This window comes from Rana temporaria, chromosome 12 (assembly GCF_905171775.1).
Source record: "Rana temporaria chromosome 12, aRanTem1.1, whole genome shotgun sequence".
NCBI lineage: Eukaryota > Metazoa > Chordata > Amphibia > Anura > Ranidae > Rana > Rana temporaria.
In genome coordinates, this window is record NC_053500.1 from 20,249,096 (window position 1) to 20,267,810 (window position 18,715).

The window sequence follows — 18,715 nt, forward strand, 5'->3', positions numbered from 1 at the left end:
CTCATCTTTCTGTCACTTCCTTTCAGCATGCTCAGTCTTGATGGGCTACTTGTACTGCTTCCTCTGCTCACTGTCTGGCAGTGCCGGGACAAGGTCATCCAGAGCCCAGGGCAAAGATGCCAAACTGCACCCCCTGTTCAGGATGTGCAAGCTTAGGAGATCCTATGCCCAGCAGCCAGTCGCTTGTCAAAATCACTTCTGCTGTCACTACTCCTGCCAGCCATGTCACAGAGGGAAGACAGTTCCATTCCCGCAGTAAATCCCTCTCGCCCACCCCTTGTCCCGGTCATGCCCTCTGGTCCTGCAGTACAGGCAGGGCCATCTTTAACCGGGTTTCGATTGGCTCACATGCTTTTACTGCTGCAAAATGGCTCTCCTGGGCGAGAGGGCGCGTGTGTGCCCGCTGCGCAGCAGGGGACCCAATGCACGTGGCCGGTGGGCACAATCACCGCTGGCCATGCGTGATCGCATGCACGAGAGCCAGCAAACACACAAATCCCTGTACTGTCTAGGGCAGGGCTTTTTTTCAGGTGGAACTTGGTTCCACCACCTCTAACTCAGACCCTTTGGTGCCCATTCACCGCAATCACTTGTAAACACATAAGTCCAGTTTCTGTGTTTACAAATGGCAGCTCTGCACTCTGTATGTAATGCAATCCTGGTATTTAATTCCCCCTAAAGACCCTCCTACTGTTTGTGAAACGTGACTGACCACACCCACTATTTGATGTGAGGGTGTGGGTGTGTGTGGGGGGTTTGGGGGCTTGTGGTTAAGTTCCAGCACCTATTGTTTGAGAAAAAAAAACCTGGTCTAGGGAGAGGAGACAGATTGTGTATTCCTAAGAAGGAACACAGATATGTCTCCTCCCCTAGTCAGTCCTATCCCCATACAGTTAGAACACGCTGAGGGAACACACACTTAACCCCTTGATCAGGCCCTAGTGTTAACCCCTTCCCTGTCAGTGACATTTACGCAATAATCAGTGCAGTTTTATAGCAATGATTGCTGTATAAATGTCAGTGATCCCAAAAATGTCTGATCTGTCCGACGCAATACCGCTAAAAATCGCAGATCACCGACATTACTAGTAAAAAAAAAAAAAAGCAATAAATCTTTCCCATAGTTTGTAGACGCTATGGGCCAGATTCACAAAAGATATACGACGGCGTATCTCCTGATACGCCGTCGTATCTTTGAGATACGATTGTCGTATCTATGCGCCTGATTCATAGAATCAGGTTACGCTTAGATAGCCCTAAGATCCGACAGGTGTAACTGTGTTACACCGTCGGATCTTAGGCTGCAATTCTAGGCCGGCCGCTAGGTGGCGATTCCATTGCGGTCGGCGTAGAATATGCAAATGACTAGTTACGCCGATTCACGAACGTCCGCTTTGCCCGTCGATCTAAATTTACGTTGTTTCCGTAGAGATGCGTCGCGTAAAACTAAGCATGCCCTCTAGGTGGTCTAACCAATGTTAAGTATGGCCGTTGTTCCCGCGTCGAATTTTTAAATTTCACGTCGTTTGCGTAAGCCGTCCGTGAATGGCGCTGGACGCCATTTACGTTAACGTCGAAACCAATGACGTCCTTGCGACGTCATTTAGCACAATGCACGTTGGGAAATTTTAGGGACGGAGCATGCGCAGTACGTTCGGCGCGGGAACGCGCCTAATTTAAATGGTCCCCGCCCCATTTGAATTAGGCGGGCTTGCGCCGGGCGGATTTACGCTACGCCGCCGCAAGTTTACAGGTAAGTGCTTTGTGAATCAGGCACTTACGCTGTAAACTTACGGCGGTGTAACGTAAATGGGATATGTTACGCCGCCGCAGCGTAACGCAATTGTATGTGAATCTGGCCCTATAACTTTTGCGCAAACCAATATTTGCTTATTTCTATTTTTTTACCAATAATATGTAGAAGAATACATATTGGCCTAAACTGAAAAAAAATTGGGGGGATATTTATTATAGCAAAAAGTAAAAAATTTATTTTTCTTTTAAATTGTTGCTATTTTTATGTTTGTAGCACAAAAAATAAAAACTGCAGAAGTGATCAAATACCACCAAAAGAAAGCTCTATTTGTGGGGAAAAAAAAGGACGCAAATCTCGTTTGGGTACAGCTTTGCTTGACCGCGCAATTGTCAGTTAAAGCGACGCAGTGCCAAATTGTAAAAAGTGCTCTGGTCGAGAAGGGGGTAAATCTTCCAGGGATGAAGCGGTTAAAGGGGTGGTTCACCCTAAAAACTACTTTTTTGTATTACACTGGCCCCCCACATTACAATACGATTAAGGCTATTATTTTTTTTTTTTATGCTGTACATACCGTTGTACAGCATATTCACCGGTGGCTTCCGGCTTGCGAGTCCCGCGGGAGTGGGCGTTCCTAACATGTCTGTGATTGACGTTTTGACCAAAAACGAGCTCCCCCCCGTCGCGTAAGCCGCGTCACGATTGGCAAAAGGAGCCGAACGGCGATGCGCATGCGCAGTATAGCGCCGACTCGCCGTTCGGCTCCTTTCGCCAACCATGACGTGGCTTACGCGACGGGGGGGAGCTCGTTTTTGGTCAAAACGTCAATCACAGACATGTTAGGAACGCCCACTCCCGCGGGACTCGCAAGCCGGAAGCCACGGGTGAATATGCTGTACAAAGGTATGTACAGCATCAAAATAAATAATAGCCTTAATCGTATTGTAATGTGGGGGGCCAGTGTAATAAAAAAAAGTAGTTTTTAGGGTGAACCACCCCTTTAATATTGATTGGACCCTGGGCAAAAAATATTTTGGGCCCTCCCAAATCCACTAGTCAACTAATTTTGGGCAGTGCGGGCTCAAGAGGAAGCTGCCTTGGGCCCTACAACAATGACTAGGCCCGGGGCAGCTTCCCCTTTTGCCCTTTGTTAAAGACGGCTCTGAGTACAGGGACTGCAACAGGCTGATACCAAGGAAGATTCAGGTATTTACTGCTGGCATTTAATGATTACAAAGCTGCATTTATTAGTGTCATTTCTATCTACCTGCAGTCCAGCTTTAACAAGGCCCCAACATTGATGCTTTTCTGCTGCTGATTATGCATCGATGACAGCACAAATTTAAAAGTATAATTATAAATAAATAGGAAAGCATTTTCCCTTTACAGGCTGGCACTCTCCTTTAAACCTCCCCAATGCGTGTCCGTTCCCCCAGGCATCTGGAAGGTCAGTATATAAATCCCCTCCAGGCAACACCGGCTAGAACCACAATATGTATATATATAGCAGGAATGTGGAAAAGGCGGCGTTGTGATGCGGCTGCAATTTACACTACACACTACGGGGCCAGGATTAGAGATGTCAGGCGAAAGACGCACAGAAAACACAATGAGTTAGTGGAATTGTAATCTGGGGAATCATGAGGGATACAATGCTATTAAATAGCAGGAAGCAGGGAGGAAGAATCTTTACAAGAGGGAGGATAATAGGCTGCGGGCCAGGAGCGCGCCAGAGAAATAATCCTATGAGACAAGACTTCCATATTACAACCGATGGAGGAAAGAGGGGGGGGGGCTGTATGCAGGGGCTTGTATGACGATAACTCACATTGAACTACAAGTCCCAGCAGGCCAGGAGCGCACCGGAGAAATAATCCTATGAGACAAGACTTCCATATTACAACCGATAGAGGAAAGAGGGGGGGGGGGCTGTATGCAGGGGCTTGTATGACGATAACTCACATTGAACTACAAGTCCCAGCAGGCCAGGAGCGCGCCGGAGAAGATGGAAAAATAATTCTATGAGACAAGACTTCCATATTACAATCGATAGGGGGGGGGGGCTGTATGCAGGAGTGTGTATGACGATAACTCACATAGAACTACAAGTCCCAGCAGGCCATGAGTGCGCCGGAGAAGATGAAGAAATAATTCTATGGGGCAAGACTTCCATTTTACAATCGATGGGGGGGGGGGCTGTATGCAGGAGTGTGTATGACGATAACTCACATAGAACTACAAGTACCAGCAGGCCAGGAGCCCCCTGAAGAAGACAGATAATCCTATGAGACAAGACTTCCATATTACAATCAATGGTGGGAGGGGCTGTATGCAAGAGCTTGTATGACGATAACTCTGATAGAACTACAAGTCCCAGCAGGCCAGGAGGAGCCCCCTGAAGAAGACAGATAATCCTCAAGAGAAGATGGAGAAATAATCCTATGAGACAAAACTTCTGTATGCAGGAGCTTGTATGATGAAAACATGTCTCGTAGGACTATTTCTCCAAGACTTCCATATTACATCTGATGCGGGGGGGGGGGGGTGTATGCAAGAGTGTGTATGACAGTAACTTAAATAGAACTACAAGTCCCAGCAGGCCAAGAGCATGTCGGAGAAGACTGAGAAATAATCCTATGAGACAAGACTTCCATATTACAATTAATGGAGGGGAGGGGGCTGTTTGCAGGAGCTTGTATAATGATAATTCACACAGAACTACAAGTCCTAGCAAACCAGGAGCCCCCTGAAGAAGACTGAGAAATAATCCTATGAGACAAGACTTCCATATAACAATGGATGGGGGGGGGGGGGCTGTATGCAAGAGCTTGTATGATGATAACTCACATAGAACTACAAGTCCCAGCAAACCAGGAGCCCCCTGAAGAAGACAGAGAGATAATCCTATGAGACAAGACTTCCATATTACAATCGATGGAGGAGGGGGGGCTGTATGCAAGAGCTTGTATGATGATAACAGACATAGAACTACAAGTCCCGGCAGGCCATGAGTGAGCCAGAGAAGATGTCTCATAGGATGATTTCTCCAAGACCTCCATATTACAACTGATGCAGGAAAGGGGGGGGGGGGTTATGCAGGAGTGTGTACGACGATACCTCACATAGAACTACAAGTCCCAGCAAGCCAGGAGCCCCCTGATGAAGACAAAGAGATAATCCTATCAGACAAGACTTCCATATTACAAATCAATGAAGGAGGGGGGCTGTATGCAAGAGCTTCTATGACGATAACAGACATAGAACTACAAGTCCCAGCAGGCCAGGAGCCCCCTGAAGAAGACAGAGATATAATCCTATGAGACAAGACTTCCATATTACAACCGATGGGGGGGGGCTGTATGCAGGAGCTTGTATGACGATAATTCACATAGAACTACAAGTCCCAGAAGCCCCCTGAAGAAGACAGAGAGATAATCCTATGAGACAAGACTTCCATATTACAATCGATAGAGGAGGGGGGGCTGTATGCAAGAGCTTGTATGATGATAACAGACATAGAACTACAAGTCCCGGCAGGCCATGAGTGAGCCAGAGAAGATGTCTCATAGGTTGATTTCTCCAAGACCTCCATATTACAACTGATGCAGGAAAGGGGGGGGGGTTATGCATTAGTGTGTACGACGATACCTCACATAGAAACTACAAGTCCCAGCAAGCCAGGAGCCCCCTGATGAAGACAAAGAGATAATCCTATGAGACAAGACTTCCATATTACAAATCAATGAAGGAGGGGGCTGTATGCAAGAGCTTCTATGACGATAACAGACATAGAACTACAAGTCCCAGCAGGCCAGGAGCCCCCTGAAGAAGACAGAGAGATAATCCTATGAGACAAGACTTCCATATTACAATCAATGAGGGGGGGCTGTATGCAAGAGCTTCTATGACGATAACTCACATAGAACTACAAGTCCCAGCAGGCCAGGAGCCCCCTGAAGAAGACGGAGAGATAATCCTATGAGACAAGACTTCCATATTACAATCAATGAGGGGGGGCTGTATGCAAGAGCTTCTATGACGATAACTCACATAGAACTACAAGTCCCAGCAGGCCAGGAGCCCCCTGAAGAAGACAGAGAGATAATCCTATGAGGCAAGACTTCCATATTACAACCGATGGGGGGGGGGCTGTATGCAAGAGCTTGTATGACGATAATTCACATATAACTACAAGTCCCAGAAGCCCCCTGAAGAAGACAGAGAGATAATGCTATGAGACAAGACTTCCATATTACAACCGATGGGGGGGGGGTTGTATGCAGGAGCTTGTAAGAAACGATAACTGACATAGAACTACAAGTCCCAGAAGCCCCCTGAAGAAGACAGAGAGATAATCCTATGAGACAAGACTTCCATATTACAACCGATGGGGGGGGGGGGCTGTATGCAGGAGCTTGTAAGAAACGATAACTGACATAGAACTACAAGTCCCAGGAAACCTCTGTAGGCGTAGCAGTCTTTGTGACAATGAACACATTATAATAATGGGAGTTATATGGGCAGAGAGACATTCCAGGGTGACTGGCACTTTCTTTTGAAAAGAAGTACGATTGGAAGAAAGAAATGATTTGGAAGGCAAACATTATCAGTGGGAAATGGCAGTTGTGTGGCCAGCACTCGGAACCAATTATAACAGTATGTTCTTTCCTATAGCCGTGCCACGTACCTGACGACTATTGTACTCCGGTTTGGAAGAATTGTCCGGGACTCTCTGTACTGAACATTTGAATTACAAAAATCCATCTTTTATATACGTTCAATGTTATCATCAGGAATGTAATGATCTTTAGGGGGAGATTTAGCAGCAGGAGGACTGAATGACCCATCGAATCCTCCCCATCAGAGGCTCCAGGTCTCGCCTCTGCAGCCTTTCTTAAAGCGCTATTAAGCCCAAAACCAAAAACATAATACAATGCTCTGCATAAATGTCTACAGTAAAACCTCGGATTGTGAGCGTTTCGCAATACACGCCGTTTTTTTTTTTTATCCTGACTCGATTTGCAAGCGTTGTCAGGATTCAAGCCTCTGGGGTGTGCAGTACCGCATGTAGCCAGATGTGTGGGGGGCGCTGAAGACACCCAGAAACGCTCCGAGATGCTCTCCGAGGGCCAGATTCAGATAGAGATACGACGGTGTATCTCCTGATACGCCGTCGTATCTCTGAGTTCCGTCGGTCGGATCTATGCGCCTGATTCATAGAATCAGGTTCCGCATTGATCTCCCTAAGATCCGACTGGTGTAAGTGACTTACACCGTCGGATCTTAGGCTGCAATCTCACGCTGGCCGCTAGGTGGCGCTTCCGTTTGTATACGCGAGGAATGTGCAAATGAGGAGTTACGCCGATTCAGAAACGAATGACCGCCCGGCGCTTTTTTTTTATGCCGTTTGCGTTCGGCTTTTTCCGGCGTATAGTTACCCCTGCTATATGCGGCGTATCCTATGTTAAGTATGGCCGTCGTTCCCGGGTCGAATTTAGAATTTTTTACGCCGTTTGCATAAGTCGTTCGCGAATACGGATGGACGAAATTTACGTTCACGTCGAAACCAATGACGTCCTAGCGACGTCATTTAGAGCAATGCAAGCTGGGAAATTTAGCGGACGGCGCATTTGCAGTTCGTTCGGCGTGGGGACGCGCCTGATTTAAATTTTACACGCCCCCTAGCCGCGGAATTTTAATTCCGCCGGAGGATTTACGATACGCCGCCGCAACTTTACAGGCAAGTGCTTTCTGAATACAGCACTTGCCTCAAAAACTTGCGACGGCGGATCGTAAATCAGATCAGATCTAAAGATCCGCTAACCTATCTGAATCTAGCCCCGAGTGTTTCAGAGTATCTCCGGCGCCCCCCTAACCTCTGGCCACATGCGATACTGCATCCACTAGCAGTGGCACTGGAACAAATTATCTGAGTTTCCATTGATTCCAATGGGGAAACTCACTTTGATATACAGTGGAACCTCAGATTACGAGCATAATCGGTTCCAGGAGAATGCTCGTAATCCAAAATACTTGCATATCAAAGAGGAGTTTCCCCACAGAAGTCAATGGAAACGAAAATAATATGTTCTGCATTGACTTCATGTGGCCAGAGGTGTGGGGAGGGCGCCGGAAAGCCTCGGAAACATATTTTACTGTAGCCCCACAGAAGGACACAGCCACCACCATGTTTCACAGTAGGCACCAGGCATTTTTCTTTCTACTCCTCACCTCTGCAATGCCATACAGTTTTGAAGCCAGCAGTTCCAAAAACACTTATCTTGGTCTCCTCACTCCAGAGTACAGAGTCCCAGTAGTCTTCTTTTTCAACATGGGCCCTGGCAAATTCTCTGTCATCTCAGTCCCCCCCCAGTCCTATGTGTCAGCCTCTGCCATCTCAGCCCCCCCCCCAGTCCTATGTGTCAGTCTCTGCCATCTCAGCCCCCCCCCCCCAGTCCTATGTGTCAGTCTCTGCCATCTCAGCCCCCCCCCCCAGTCCTATGTGTCAGTCTCTGCCATCTCAGCCCCCCCCCCCCCAGTCCTATGTGTCAGTCTCTGACAACTCAGCCCCCCCCCCAGTCCTATGTGTCAGTCTCTGACAACTCAGCCCCCCCCCCCCCAGTCCTATGTGTCAGTCTCTGACAACTCAGCCCCCCCCCCCCCAGTCCTATGTGTCAGTCTTTGCCATCTCAGCCCCCCTCCCCAGTCCTATGTGTCAGTCTCTGCCATACAGGTTGAAAATAAGATGAAGCCGTAGAAAACACATCTCGCTGTCTTGCTCCCTTTCCAGGCCATTAAGGATCAGCCTGTGAACTGATTAAATGTGGCCTCACACTGCGCTCTTCTTCCTGACCTCGCAGCGTGGAGCCAGATGTGGGTCACGGACCTGACGAGGACTGTGACAAACAGGCACAGGCCAGAAAAACATCACAGTTAAGAAGCGGCAGGTGGCGGCCATAAGTAGGAGCTTAATACGTCCGTTCTGTCTGTGGGGGGGCCTGGTCGTCAACAGGTGGGGCATAGCGCTGGCATGGTGCAAACCTCCAGAACGCTTCTCTGAGCTGCTGTCAGGGGCTGATGATGATCAGTGCTGTGGAGTAATTGCACGCCACTCTGCGTCATTCAAATACTTATCGCAAGTAATGGACAGAGGTGAGTCGTTCAGTGTTTGCTGGGGTCTAAGAATGGCTAGACATGCAAGCCTGGCTCTGCCCCCTCTTCTTCTCGCATTACGCCACCCTGCTTCACACTAAATGGGGCTTTGACATTATTATTATTATTTCAGGTACTTACTGTATTTATCGGCGTATACCGCACACTTTTTTGCCCTGAAAATCTAAATTGTGGGTGCGCGATATACTCCGATACCCGCGCCGAGTTTGAACCACTGCGCCAGCATATACCGAGCGCAGTACACTCGGGTATAGTCGGGCAGGCTCGGCTCCTCTCGCGGTCACGTCCTGCACAGGACGTCGTATCTTGGGTGCATATTTACGCTGGCCGCTAGGGGCGCTTCCGTTGATTTACGTGTTGAATATGTAAATGACCTAGATACGCCGATTCACGAATGTACTTGCGCCCGTCGCAGTAAGCTATGCCGTTTACGTAAGGCGTACGTCCGGCGTAAAGATAAACCACCAAATAGCTGGCCTAAGTGGTGTAAGGTATGGACGTCGGAACTGCCGTCGGATTTTACGTCGTTTGCGTAAGTCGTACGTGAATGGGGCTGGGCGTAGGTTACGTTCACGTCGTTGCCATTGAGCCGTCTTATCTTAGGGCGTAAATTCAACGTGATTCTGGGCATGCGCCGTTCGTTCGGGAAGTCGTTTACATGGGGTCACGGCTAATTTTAATACAACACGCCCACTACCTTCCTAATTTGAATTAGGCGGGCTTACGCCGGCCCATTTACCCTACTCCGCCAGTAACTTAGGGAGCAAGTGAATACCGGCCTTGCCTCTCTATTTTACGTCGGCGTAGCGCAAATGAGCTGCGCTACGCCCCGCTCAAATGTACCTGAATCCGGCTATATGTGCCTTTAGTAAATCAACACCTTTGGGAAGATGAGGTTGGGTACAGCGTCGCACGACTGCACAATTTCCAGTGCTCTGGTCAGGAAGGGGGTAAAACCTTCCGGGGCTGAAGTGGTTAAGCTCTGGAGCAAAGTGCACACAGTCGATTTGCCTTTAGTAAATCCACCCCTTTGGGAAGACGAGGTTAAGTCTCACCTCCAATATATCATTCATAGCGGTTTTATGAGACAACCTGCTACCTCTCTAGGTTGTAGCATTAAAACGTCAGAAAAAGCGTTTTCTCTTTTCTTCTCATACACACGCAGAAAGGAAAAGGCAGGGGGCTAGATTCAGGTAGCTGTTACAGCGGCGTATCTCCAGATACGCCGCCGTAATTTCAAATCTGCGCCGGCGTTTCTCAAGGCACATACGCTCAAAAAATAGGCTTCCTCCACCGACGTAACTTGAATGCGGCGGCGTATAATTGTGTGCAATATTACGCTGGCCGCTAGGGGCGCTTCCGTTGTTTTCGGCGTAGAATATGCAAATTACCTAGATATGCCGATTCACAAACGTACGTACGGCCGGCGCAATTTATTTACGTCGTTTACGTTAGGCTTTTTCGGCGTAAGGTTGCTCCTGCTATTAGGAGGCGCAGCCAATGTTAAGTATGGACGTCGTTCCCGCTTCGAAATTTGAATTTGTTACGTTGTTTGCGTAAGTCGTTCGCGAATAGGGCTGGACGTAATTTACGTTCACGTCGAAAGCAATGACGATTTGTGTCGGAATTTCGAGCATGCGCACTGTGATTCTTTCACGAACGGCGCGCGTAAAATACGTGGGGTCAACCTAATTTACATAAAACACGCCCCCCTCAACATCATTTGAATGACGCACGCTTACGCCGGCCCATTTACGCTACGCCGCCGTAAGTTAGGAGGCAAGTGCTTTGTGAATACAGCACTTGCCTCTCAAAATTACGGCCGCCGTAAGAAGGGGCGCAGCTACCTGAATCTAGCCCAAGGTCTACTCCTTTGTGAACTGATCCTTTACTAACCTACTCATCTATAGTTAAATAAACACACATCTACAGTAATTTTCTACAAGGTAATTTGCTGTACCCAATAACGGCCACTAGAGGCCACCTTAGTACACTATTCAGTAGTTGCGGCTATATGTGCTACACTACATGGAAGAGTCCAATCTGGTGTAGAGATTTAACCTCTTACTGACAGTCATTCTAAACTGCAAACAGGTCAAATTGCATATGAGATTAAGATTTCTTATTCGGATTAATGTCTTCTCGCACGGGAAGTGTGAACACCGCCTGCCACCTGCTCAGACATACTGAAAATGTACAATCTAGTAGGTCTTTTCTCGTCTCAGATCCATTTTTTTGCACACACACATTCATACTCGGCTCTCCAGCAGGCGTGGATTTACAGCCACCGAAAACCTCAGAATCCAGCACACTTCTGGGGGTGTTGGATATCTGGTCCCCCTCTATGGCTTGTGGTTTCTGCCACTACATTACGGTGCCATGATGAGCGTGCTTTTACTATTTTACTCCTTTGGCACTTTTTTTCATTTTTCATCCAATGAATTGTGGAGATTCTGCCACTCTGAGTCCTCCCAAGTGCCTGCAAAGAGGGATAACCTCTGAACACCCGAAACGCGTTGTTTGTTTTATATTGTCTTGCTGAACGAACACCAATATTAATCGTTTGGGCTCATTTAACCTGCATTTATTTTGAACTTTGTATATTTAGATCCCCTTTCACACTGGGGCATTTTTCAGGTGCTTTGGCGTTAAAAAAAGCGCATGTAAAGCACCTGAAAGAAGCCTCATCTGCAATCCCAAGTGCCTGAGTGCTTTCAGAGCCCTTTCACACTGCCAGGGCCCGAAAAACGGTGGTGAAGCTCCGCTAAGACCCCTTTAACACTTGGGACGTTTTTTCAGGCGCGTTGGCGTTAAAAAAGCGCCTTGATGGGAAGGGGCGCTTTAGGAGCTGTGTGTTCAACGCTCCTGAAGCGCTGCAAAGAAGCTGCTTGCAGGACTTTTTTTGACACCCTCAGTGTGAAAGCACTCAGGGTTTCACTTTGGGATTGCAGATGTGGCTTCTTTCAGGCAGTTTACATGCGATTTTTTTAATGCTAAAGCGCGTGAAAGGGGTCTTAGTGACGCACAGGCCAGCGGATGAAACCACAGCGCTCGATGGAGGACGCAGCCATCCTTTTGTTTTTGGATGTCCAGCTGTACAGTAGGTGACCGCGATATTGTGTCAATCTCGCTCCCTTTCTCGGCGAGATTGACCACCTACAAGCCCCATCGTGGGTGCCAGCGCTGGGCCGGCTCGCCGCAATGGGAAAAAGCTGTCATAGAAGCGATGGGGATTTGACTTGGATTCCCGCCAATTCTAGCCGTGGTGTTTGGTATGAATCATGAGGGGGAACTCCATGCCAAATTTTAAATAAAAAAACGGCATGGGTTCCCCCCCCCCCAGGGGCATACCAGGCCCTTAGATCTGGTATGGATTGTAAGGAGAACCCCTACGCCGAAAAAACGGCGTGGGGGTTCCCCTACAGTCCATACCAGACTCGTATCCAAGCACGCCGCCCGGCCGGTCAGGAAAGGAGTGGGGACGAGCGAGCGCCCCCCCCCCCCCTCCTGAGCCATACCAGGCTGCATGCCCTCAACATGGGGGGGTGGGTGCTCTGGGGCAGGGGGTGCCCGGGGGCGTGACGTCATAAGAGGCCTATATAAATCGCCGCCACCTCGCACACCCGGCATTACAGCGGGAGGAAGCGTCGAGTCAACATAAGAAGAATAGAAGAAGGCAGAAGGCTAGCTGCCATAACCCCGGGATCCTATTCTTCAGTGAGCGGTCCGGTTTCATATAAAAGTGGTCTCTGTGACAGATTCGCCGCAAGATCACTTTTATTGGCAGCGGGAGAGGGCCCCACATCCCGCCGCTTACCAGAGCCGCCGGTAGCCGCGGAGGCGATCGGATCCTTCTCCCTGTTAGCTAAGGAGATGAGTGAGGGGAAGATGTCACCCATCTCCATACCATTGTAGGGCAGGAGCGACATCAAAACGTCACTTTTATTTTATTTTATTGCATTTTTGTGTAAATATGAGATGTGAGATCTTTTTGACCCCAGATCTCATATTTAAGAGGACCTGTCATGCTTTTTTTTTATCTATTACAAAGGATGTTTACATTCCTTGTAATAGGAATAAAGGTGACACATTTTTTTTGTGTTTGTTTAAAGAACAGTGTAAAAATAAAAAATAAAAAGTAAAATAAATAAGAAAAAAATATATACATTTTTAACGCGCCCCCGTCCCGCCGAGCCTGCGTGCAGAAGCAAACACATACATGAGCAGCGCCCACATATGTAAACGGTGTTCAAACCACACATGTGAGGTATCGCCGCGATTGGTAGAGCGAAAGCAATAATTCTAGCCCTAGACCTCCTCTGTAACTCAATACATGCAACCTGTAGAATTTTTTAGACATCGCCTGTGAAATTTTTGTTCACTTATCAATTGAGTGCATTTCTATTATACCTATTTATGGACTTTATGTTACTTACACAATTTATCTATTTTATATACACTTTTTATTACTAATATAGCGCAATTTTTTACTTATATACCATACATTCACTGCCCGGTTCCCTACTGCGCTTGCGCAAGTCGCGCAGCACGTCCTCACTGGTCCCCGCTGTCCCCTGGTCAGACAGCGGGCGGGGGGGGGGGGGGGGCGCGCTTGTGTGCAAATACCTGTATTATACAGGTATCTGCACCCCCCTCCCCCTGAAAGGTGCCAAGAATTGAAAGAAGGCCGAGAGGGTAAGGCAGCATAAACCTCTAGATCACTTCTTATTGGTTGTGTGCGTTTCAGCACTTTGCCTTGTTCAACAACAGCTTTGTAACTCGATTATCATGGCTGCCAAATGTCAACGTGTACTAGTTTTTATGAGATAATGTAATAGTGTGTCCATGGTCAATGCAGAGAACACTGTATAATGACAGAGTCAGCGGCAGTTCAGTGACACTTACCCGCACCAACATTTCAGGAAATGGTCCCCTCGAATTCTCTGGTACATTGACCGGAGGAATCACCCAATCTCTCTTCTGTCTCCGCAGGCCATTAGCCACACGATGCTGTCGCCATGGTAGCAGGGTCCGGCTTTGGATATGAGGATGCTCGGATGGTCGGACCTGCAGGACTCGCTGGTAGAGTTTTATACAGGAAGAGGAAAAAAAAGACAAAAAAAAGAGAAAAGAAACACTGTAAGACTGGTTTACAATAACACAGACTAACATCTACAGGAAATTGTAAGAAAATATAACCGTCCCCGAGTCTTCTCAAAACTCAACATCCACCACAATGTATTAATGCTGCTGAAATCATCAACCATGTTAGGAAAAGAGTGACTGCAATTTCTTCACACTGGTACGACAGAAATTGAGAGCTCATGACGCGTGAAAAATCAATGTTTCCCTATGAGAGCCGTCCTAACTGGTCCGACACATGTTGGTCCGACTTTGAAAATGCTCCCTGTACTACTTTGGTCCGACTTTGATCCTACTTCAGCCCATTGAATAGCACTGTTCTCTATCACTATTAACTGATACGACTTTGGCATGCTCTGATGATCTTGAAGGGGAACTCCGCGCCAAATAGAAAAAAAAAAACGGCATGGGTTCCCCCTCCAAAAGCATACCAGGCCCTTCGATCTGGCATGGATTTTAAGGGTAACCACGCAGAAAAAAAAGCGTGGGGTACCCCCCGAAGAATCCATACCAGACCCTTATCCCAGCACGCAGCCCAGCAGGGCAAAGATGGATCCACAGTAGTACGACTGTTGTGTCGTAACAGTGTGAACCCGGCCTTAGGCTTCTTATACAATGAGCGTTTGGCCTCAATGCACGAGGCTTCGGCTTGTAGCTGTGGCTGGAGGACACGGGCCAGATCTGCTGCCGGTGCATTGCCATGAAATGAGATTTGCCATGGAATGAGATGGTCCGCCTCCATCTCATCCTATTGGCTCACTCATGTCACGTGACAAAACATCAGTCACAGCTAGGCTATCATAGGGAGAGGATCTCCTCTCCCTGCGATAGCCCGATAGCACTGTCAGCAGCGTGCCTCCCGCCAGCGCTAAGTACACCCTGCGCCCGCAGCTCTACTCCCCGATTAAGTACACCCCGCGCTCGCAGCTCTACTCCCCGTCCCCCCGCGCCCGCAGCTCTACTCCCCGTCCCCCGTTAAGGCTCAGGGAACGGGGCGAGTCTACGCTATTAGACCACCAGCTCTGCCATCATTCTGGGGCGAGTCTACGCTATTAGCGTAGACCTAGCGTTGGCTACGTTACGCTACTAACGTAGCCAACGCTAGGTCTACGCTAATAGCGTAGACTCGCCCCGTTCCCTGAGCCTTAATGGGGGACGGGGAGTAGAGCTGCGGGCGCGGGGTGTGCGGGGGACGGGGAGTAGAGCTGCGGGCGCGGGGTGTACTTAGCACTGGCGGGAGGCACGCTGCTGACAGTGCTATCACAGGGAGAGGAGATCCTCTCCCTATGATAGCCTAGCTGTGACTGATGTTTTGTCACGTGACATGAGTGAGCCAATAGGATGAGATGGAGGCGGACCATCTCATTCCATGGCAAATCTCATTTCGTGGCAATGCACCGGCAGCTCTTCAAATTCTATGAAAAAGTTTGACAGCTGCTGCAGTTTAATGGGGCTGTTTAGGGCAGTATGCACTCAGGGACGAATGCCCTCTATGAAAGTGGACAGCTGCTGCGGTTTAATGGGGCTGTTTAGGGCAGTATGCACTCAGGGACGAATGCCCTCTATGAAAGTGGACAGCTGCTGCGGTTTAATGGGGCTGTTTAGGGCAGTATGCACTCAGGGACGAATGCCCTCTATGAAAGTGGACAGCTGCTGCGGTTTAATGGGGCTGTTTAGGGCAGTATGCATGCAGGAACGAATGCCCCCTATGAGAGTGTGACAGCTGCTGAGGCTGAATGGGGCCGTTTAGGGCAGTATGCATCCAGGGACGGATGCCCCCTAAGAGAGTGTAACAGCTGCTGGGGCTGAAAAGGGCCATTTAGGGCAATATACATCCAGGGACAAATGCCTGGAACATAGACTGCTTGCCTCTTCGGCATTTGTCCTTGGGCGCATACTGCTCTCAACATACATACCACTATGTGCCCCACCCAGCTGCAGCAGCTGTCGGACTCCTATAGCGTTTAGAAAGAGTGTAAAAAAACACTCAGACTGTGGAAAAAGATTTTCTTGTGGGTGCTGGCCCCGGCTCACCACCGTCAATAGTAATTGAAGAAAAAGAAGATTGGCCGCACACCATGGAAGGAAGAACTCCTGTAGAATAGTTACTTTATTGTCAAGGTGCCAAAGGACGTAGACAGGACGTTACAGGAACATTGGTACACCAGTTTCACACGGATAACTCGTGCTTGCTCACAACAAAGTGTGATCAAGCACGAGTTATCCATGTGAAATCGGTCTACCAATGTTCCTATAACGTCCTATCTACGTCCTTTGGCATCTTGACAATAAAGTAACTATTCTACAGGAGTTCTTCCTTCCATGGTGTGCGGCGACCAATCTTCTTTTTCTTCAATCCCATAGAGTTTTTACAGGCTACCAGCAGCATGGCTGAATGGTGAATCTGTGCCCTCCAGCCTCAGCTAAACACTGGAGCTTCATGAACCGAGGCTAAACTCTCAGGGCCAGATTCACAGTGGAGATACGACGGCGTAGATACGCCGTCGTATCTCTGTTTCTATCTATGCGACTGATTCATAGAATCAGTTACGCATAGATAGCCAGAAGATCCGACAGGTGTAATTGTTTTACACTGTTGGATCTTAGGATGCAATACCGCGGCGGCCGCTGGGGGGAGTTTGCGTCGTAAACCAGCGTTGGGTATGCAAATTAGGAGTTACGGCGATTCCCGACTGATTTTTGCGTTCGCTACGTCGCCACTAGTTTAGTTTCCCGTCGCAAAGTTAGTCATTTTTTTTGGTGCCTTAACTTTACACAGCAATCGTATTGCTGTATAAAGTATGGCCGTCGTTCCCGCGTCGAAATGTAAAAAATAACGTTGTTTGCGTAAGCCATCCGGGAATACGGAATTACGCTACGCGCGTCGCCGTTAGAAAAAATGACGTCATGGCGCGCAAAGCACGGCGGGAGTTCAGAAACGGAGCATGCGCGGTAGGTCCGGCGTGGGAGCGCGCCTAATTTAAATGGCACACGCCCATTTAAATTGGCCCGCCTTGCCCCGGAGGCCGCCGGCGTAGGTTTTCATCGCAAGTGCTTGGTGAATCAGGCACTTGCGATGAAAAGTTGCAGCGGTGTAACGTATCTACGAAAAGTTACGCCGCCGCGCCCCTACGTGAATCTGGCCCATAGTGACTACAGAATAGGGGATAGAATTCTGACATTTTTTTTTTTTTTTTACTAGTAATACGGCGATCTGCAAATTTTTTCAGGACTGCGATATTGCGGCGGACACATCGGACACTTTTGAAATTTTTGGGACCATTCACATTTATACAGCAATCAGTGCTATAAAAATGCATTGATTACTGTATAAATGTGACTGGCAGGGAAGGGGTTAACACTAGGGGGGTGAGGAAGGGGTTAAATGTGTATCCTGGGTGTGTTCTAACTGTGTGTGGAGGGGGGGTTACTGGGGGAGGTGACCGATGCTGTGTCCCTATGTACAAGGGACACAGCATCGGTCTCCTCTCCCTGACAGGATGTGGAGCTCTGTGTTTACACATAGAGCTCCAAGTCCCTGGCTCTGTCATTGCCGATCGCGGGTAGCTAGCGGACATCGCGGACGCCAGGCACGCACATCGGCATCTCGGGGACGCGCCCCCCAGTGGCCGGAGGACCCGAGGACATCATATGACGTCCTCCTGGATTTATAGAGCCACTGTGAGGCCGTCTTTTGACTATGGCCCGGGGCTCAAGTAGTTAAAGATAGGTACAGCTGCCACTTTGGAATCAGGTACATAAATATCTATGTATTACAGCCAAATAACACAGAAGGAAGAGAGATGCAGGGAGACAAACTAACTTCTTTTCCATCTGTTTTCTGCTTTTTTAAGAACAGCAAAGGGGTACAAACCCATCCAACGCCATATGCTGGTTTGTAACGCTGCACACACCAGACCGCACGTTGCGAGGGATATTTTTGTGGCTACAGTTTACATACTTTTACTTTTCTTTTACATTTCAATCTGAAAGGAATATATTTCAAAGTAGAAGTAAAAGGAAAATGTTTTTATGCTTTTAGCAGCAGTGCTGTTTTCCCTCGAGTTTTTGACAACGAAGCACTTTGCAAGGCATTATTTTTTTAAGCAGCTAGTTTTTCTTTTGTTTACTCGTCAGAAATGATGCCAGACTACCAACCCAGAACCAGTTTTTTAATTCATGCATATAAAGAAGTTTTCAGACTAAAGACTATAGGCTTCTTATACCTGAAGTCCCTGACTATTGCCACAAACTTTGAACCCTGCTCTTGCACCAGGGTGATCTCACCCCTTCAGCTGAAATGTTTAATGTTAAAAATTAATGAGCAGTTCAAAAGAGAGAGAGTGGAATCTCGTCCCGAAGAGCAGAAGTCTTGCTTTCTCAGAAGTGGTAAAGCATTTACATGATCATTTCACTGTATGTCCAAACAAAACATCTCCTTGTCTTGAATAGCGCATAGGCAGGTGCAGTCTGTACTCCCCACTGCAGGTGGTGCTTGACCGAAGCGGCAATGCGAAACGGGAAGGGAGTTGTTAGGAAGCTCATGTTGTGGCCGTATCCATCATATGTGTGGGCATGTGAAGCCCAGTTCCTTTTTCTTCTTGGTTTTCAGGGAGAGGTGCATGCTGGGAGATTTTTAGGCACAGT

At 48.2% G+C, this 18,715-nt stretch overlaps 1 protein-coding gene across 2 annotated transcripts in view; it reads right to left on the reverse strand.

Annotated features, from left to right (window-relative positions):
• Positions 1-18,715, reverse strand: part of CDH4 (cadherin 4) — an 836,782-nt gene that overhangs the window by 170,578 nt on the left and 647,489 nt on the right. For both annotated transcript variants that reach the window (XM_040331280.1, XM_040331281.1), the window contains exon 4: positions 13,832-14,005. In XM_040331280.1, coding sequence (XP_040187214.1) covers positions 13,832-14,005 — 174 coding nt within the window. The remainder of the gene's footprint in view (positions 1-13,831; positions 14,006-18,715) is intronic.